Source organism: Nematolebias whitei, chromosome 20, assembly GCF_014905685.2.
Source record: "Nematolebias whitei isolate Nwh7 chromosome 20, NemWhi1, whole genome shotgun sequence".
NCBI lineage: Eukaryota > Metazoa > Chordata > Actinopteri > Cyprinodontiformes > Rivulidae > Nematolebias > Nematolebias whitei.
The window spans coordinates 20,655,517-20,661,492 of NC_056517.1; the positions used below are offsets into that span (position 1 = coordinate 20,655,517).

Consider the following 5,976-nt stretch of genomic DNA (forward strand, 5'->3'; position numbering starts at 1 on the left):
CCCAGTGGCTTTTAAACCCCAAAATACATTACGGCAAAGACTGGTTCACCCCAAAGATCCAGTCCCCCGGCACAAACAGAGTAATATTGTGTATGCTGTTCAGTGTCAGGAGGGCTGTGATCAGTCTTACATCGGGGAAACTAAACAGCCACTGGCCAAAAGGATGGCCCAGCACAGAAGATCAACATCATCAGGCCAGGATTCTGCGGTCTACACTCATCTTCAGGCCAGCAGTCACTCTTTCAAGGATGAAGATGTTCACATCCTGGACAGAGAGGAACGATGGTTTGAGAGAGGAGTAAAGGAGGCCATCTTTGTGAAAAGAAATCGTCCATCATTAAACGGGGGTGGAGGCCTCCGGGTTCAACTGTCCCCCTCTTACAATGCTGTGATTGCTAGTATCACTCAGCCCTCTGTGAATAGTAAACAGCCATCAGTGTGCTAATGATCCATTGTTAGGCTGATGGTCCTTCTTGATCATGTGATCAGCTGGTTTTGGTTGTCAGCAGCAAACTGGTTGATCCACTCTGAGAAGGTGCTATTTAAGAGACTGAGCTGAAAACAGCACCTCAGACTGAGGAAGTCTCTTGGATGAGAGACGAAACGTTTCTATATTTTTTTGCTTTGTTTTGTTTTTTGTTTTTTTGAATGTCCAGAGGACCAGATTGAACTTTTTTGGACTTACAAGAAATGCTTCAAGATTGAGAAGAAATGTAGGAATTAGATAAACGACCAAGCTATACCATATTTTTCGGGCTACAAGGCGCATTAAGCGAAACAAAACAGTCAGATAAGTCAAACTTTATTCAACTCATTCACAATAACCACACAAAATTGGTTCGAGGTCAGTAAGCACTACCAGAATTAGTAGATAAGGCTCACTGTCTATTTTTGAGAAAATTAAAGGATTTTAAGTGTGCCTTATAGTACAAAAAATATGGTACTCATGTTTTAAAATCACGTATCAAATTCAAGGCCCGGGGGCCAAACGTGGCCCTTGTTGACATCTTATCTATCCCCCAAGTTGATATGTAAAACATAAAATACTTTTATCACTAGAGTTTTTTCAGTAATCTTTGATTATAATCCAAAAAAGTTCAATCTGGTCCTCTGGACATTCAAAAAAACAAAAAACAAAACAAAGCAAAAAAATATAGAAACGTTTCGTCTCTCATCCACGAGACTTCCTCAGTCTGAGGTGCTGTCCTTCTTGAGCATGTGATCAGCTGGTTTTGGTTGTCAGCAGCAAACTGGTTGATCCACTCTGAGAAGGTGCTGTTTAAGAGACTGAGCTGAAAACAGCACCTCAGACTGAGGAAGTCTCTTGGATGAGAGACGAAACGTTTCTATATTTTTTTGCTTTGTTTTGTTTTTTGTTTTTTTGAATGTCCAGAGGACCAGATTGAACTTTTTTGGATTTTTCTACCTGGATTATTGAGCATGCATCAGGATACTTTGATTATAATGTTGAAAGCACAACAGAGAACATCAAATGATACCAATCAAACTCTTTTTGGGGAACCTGTGACCGAGAAAAGATGTTGGCTATCTGACTTGAGTTAATGTAGTTTCTGAAACTGACCCTTTGTTAGAAAAAAGTTTTACTTTTGGCCCCCTTTTGTGAGCTTGCCACTTATGAGATATTCCAATATTGTTTTCAAAAGGTGAAAATGAGTACACCTGATTATAAATCAACAGGCTGCTAGAACAACCATTGTATCAAAATAGAGGAAAAGGCATTAGAGTTCATTTATATTACTTGTTGAATGCTCAGATTTTTTTTTATTTTTCTTTTACTTTTATCCAAAGACATTATATTTGATCTTAAATTAAGGACTAAAATCAAGAAAGATATGCATTTTCCCAAACAGTTTTATTCTTTCATTTGTCACAATTTTACTGCATATGTTTCTTCTACTTCAATTACTGCAATTTCTAGACTACTGAGCGCACTATCCCTTAAGCTGCACCCACTAAATAAAAATGAAAATTGCACATATATAAGCCACGCTTGTGTATAAGCCATGGGTGTTCACATTGTAACATGTTTACACAGATTTTTTTTTAAACTTTTAATTAAATACGAACCGGTAACATACACAAATGGGTACAGTAAATGTTTATTTTCTGAAGAGTGCCTGTAACACAGCTGGTTATAAATAAATAAATACAGCAGCCTACCAGGAAATGCCAAGCTTATGTGCAGTAGCTCTATTTCCTTCTTCAACAGCAACATCGATTGCCTTTAACTTGAAAGCATCATCTGCATTTCTTTGTGTGTTTTCGACGATGAGTGTCTGTGCATGATGCGCAAAATAACTGATCTGATTCATTTAGTGCATGTGTATGATTTATGGTAATTTGAAATTTCATTGGTCCACTGTGACCAGTTTGGTAATTTCATTGGACAGTTTTTTTTTTTTTACCTTTATTTATACAGGTAGTCTCACTGAGTCATGAAGACCCACCCCCCACAAGAGTTGTGTATTGGGCAGCTATGTGAGCATCCAGGTGTGAAGAAGTTAAATGTTTTGGTGGCATGAAGCTTGTTAGCCCATCAAAAAAAAAAAATCCATGAATTAGCTGCAGCATTGTAAAAGCCGTGGTGTTCAAAGCGTGTGAAAAAAATAGCAGCTTATAGTCTGGAAATGATGGTAAACCGAGCTACATGAGCAAATAACAGATGAACGCTATGTGATAATAGTGAAAAAATGTTTGTTTCTACATCAGAAGTTCCAAAAGACAGCCAACATTTTGCTTCCAAACATTTAGTATTTGGTGGAAACTGTTGTAAATTTCCATCTGTCTAAATCTCAATATTAAAGATTGTTAATGCATTTATCTAATATGCATTTGCCCAGGCCTCCCTTGCAAAATATCTGTGATCTCAATGGGATTTGCCTGGTTAAATAAATGTTAATAAAATGAATAAATAATAATAACTTACTGAGTGTTTGATGTCTTATTTAGGACATACTTTATATGCTAACGTGATGCATTAAGGTAAAGTAATATATTTTGATACTCTGAATGTTGACATGCACTGACAGGAAAAAAAACCTCAATTGGAAATAAAGCATCAACACTGACTGCATAGTTCTCTGCTCATGAGGAAATTTGAATTTCACCGAAAGGTTGTTCAAGCTGTGAGTCACAGCTCATGCTCTGACAAGTCAAAAGTCTGCCATGAGACGAGGATTCATTCTTTCCCAAGTTTAGTTTCTCCCTTCTTCTGAAGTCACCACAGTGTTGGCTGCAGTCACGCTCTGCCAGCGAAGCCAACACTGCTATGAGCTCATGTAGCTCAAACTTGTACCTGTGCCCATGTTGTCAGCAGAAGAGGTGTAAACAATTTCACACGGTATAAATAGCTGCCAATTAGACTTTCAGAGGTAGTTTTGGTATCTGATTCACACAGGAGCTGTAAAAGGTTCTCAAAATAACATTAAAAAAATTAATGAAAACAGAGACAATTGATAAATCTGTTAATCCTCAGACTGAGATTGAGGTGATTCTCAACAAACAGAATTATTGCAATTTAGGTGTTTGTCAAGGTCGATTAGCTGTGATTACCAGTTACAGATGTGACTGCTTTCTGAGACATTCATACATTCTGTTTCACAAAATGAGATATTTTACTAACAGATTGAAAGGGACTCTAACAGTTAATGGCACCGATTAAGATCTCACTCAATGTGTTACCACTACCACACAGAATCTTTGCTCAAAATCTGTAAGAATTTGCATCATTTTCCTGATTAATTAGTTAAGTTAGCTGTGGTGGCCATCTTGAATCAGATGCACATCCAATAAATACTTTCTGCGAGTTTCATTACAATCTGTCAAGTAGCTCTAGAGATATTTTACTAATACAGAAACAGACACATGCACATATAATTACACAATTGCCTGCCTGGCAGCGGCAGATAATACATCTGTTGTGTTAAATGGGGTTGTGTTATTATAAATATTGGAAGTGGTAAATTACTAAAAGCAGCAAACATGCGACTTGGCAAACAAAATGCATAATCACATTAAAAATAATTGATGTACAGAGGTCATTTAGTGTTTTGTGGAATTTCAATTCAGTGCATTTCTGCTGCCAATGAGTTTGTAAAGTGTTTTTGTAAAGAAAAGCAGATTTTGTAATTTTATGTCGTCAGCTCTTGGAAATCATTTGGAAATCTCTGAATGTGCACCCTGTCATTATGACTCAGATCCTTGCAGTTTAGCTCTTAAAAGGTGCACTACACCATAACACAAATGGATCTTATCTCATGAAAAAAAGGGGAAAAAAAACAGACAAACCTAATTTGGAGCTCCTCTGCAGATCATAAATCTTAAAACCAGATTAGGGACTTATAAAGCTGTTTGTTGCCTTGACATCTTGATTTTTCTCTCATCTTTTAGCTAACATGTTTATGCACGTTAGAAAATCTTGACTGTGGAATATAAATTTATCTATACACATGTGAACCAGATCACTTTATATAATGAAGATAGTCAAAATATACCTACAAAAACAAATAAATGCTATTTTTTTAAATACTTTTGCAACAAAGTGAAGATACAGGAAGTTTGCACTTTTTGTTTCACTATTAATTTCGCAACTTAAAATTGAAATGTCAGAATTTAAAAAGGAATTTTTTTTATAGAACATATAACTATAGTTAAAAATAGTGTATCTTTTTGGGAGGGTACGGGCTAAAAAAAGTTTTTAATTATAGTTTCGAAATTATTCTCAAAAGAATGCATACTATAAACATTTTTTTAATTCTGATTTCATAATAAATGTGGTCAGAAGACTAAATACTGTTTTGTGGTAACCCTGGGACAGCTATGTGTTGCATGCAGCAGTGAAAATAAGAGTACAATCTATATTTGTAAGGATAATAAAAATAATCGGAATAGGTTAAAAATAAAGCAGTGAGGAGTTGGAGAGGGGGCGCGCAGCGGATTGGTTTCTCATGGCTGTCAGGGATCGAATACTGCAGCCGGGCTGTCTGGCTCTGGGACGCACCTGCATCGTAGAAACTGTCCAGCACAGATGTTTCTCCGAAGTCCAGCCTTCCGAAGGTGACCGTGGTGAGCAGCGCGCTCTCCGCGTCGCACGCTCTCTGCAGGCACTGCAGCGCGCCGGACTCCGGGCTGCTCGCCATCACCGACTTGAGCCCGTCGTTCAGGACGTACACCACGCGCAGGGAGCGCTGCCTCGCCTGCAGACTGGGGCTGCACGCCTCGCCCCTGTCCCGGTCTCTGTCTCGCTCCGCCGCGCACACTCCGCCGGCCGCGTGCTCTCCAACCAAGTCGGCTCCGACCTGCGCGCTCTGCCCGGCTTCCATGGCGCAAACCTGGGGAGTGGATCTCGTTTACCTCCTTCCCTCTCCGCCCTCTGCAGTCTGTCAGCTCCTCCGTGTCCTCCTGCTCTTCTGCTTGCGCACGAGCGGCGCACCTGTTGTCGCAGGAGAGGAGCGTCGGGGTTTGTCCTCGCGCATCTCCGCCTCATTAACTCACATCAGCTGCCGATTATCTCGCACCACGAAGCCGCGCGCGCTCAACCCCGCAACTGGATCCGACCAGACCACAGAGGAGGAGGTCTGGAGAAAATGGGAAGTCTGTGGAAGAGAAGTTGATTCTTTAGCAGCTTTGTCTGTTTTAAAGTTTGTAATGTATCACTGAATAACTGTCCTACAGCAGCCAGGTGTGTTTTCTAACAAACTTTCTGACAAAAAAACAAAAACTTTTAACACTTTTTTTTAGCCTGATCAGAAACTTTTAATTCATGGGATAAAAAAAAATAAAAATATAACTTTTAGATGATATGTTGGACGGTATCTTCGTCTCAGGGTTTAACGCCCGTTCAGCCCTGTCTAACCGGTAATTGGACCCCACCTAGACTTCTGAGTATTACCCAAACAATGCTATGGTCAGGGCCTCTTAGGCTGGCTTCGAGAAAGATTCGACCAGGCATTAACA

The 5,976-nt window shown here is 39.4% G+C and overlaps 1 protein-coding gene across 1 annotated transcript in view; it reads right to left on the reverse strand.

Moving 5' to 3' along the window:
• Positions 1 to 5,410, reverse strand: part of map3k15 (mitogen-activated protein kinase kinase kinase 15) — a 68,810-nt gene extending 63,400 nt beyond the window's left edge. The window contains exon 1 of the mRNA XM_037694139.1: positions 5,021 to 5,410. Within this exon, the coding sequence (XP_037550067.1) occupies positions 5,021 to 5,342 (322 nt within the window). The 5' untranslated portion in view covers positions 5,343 to 5,410. The remainder of the gene's footprint in view (positions 1 to 5,020) is intronic.
• Positions 5,411 to 5,976: the final 566 nt, after the last annotated feature.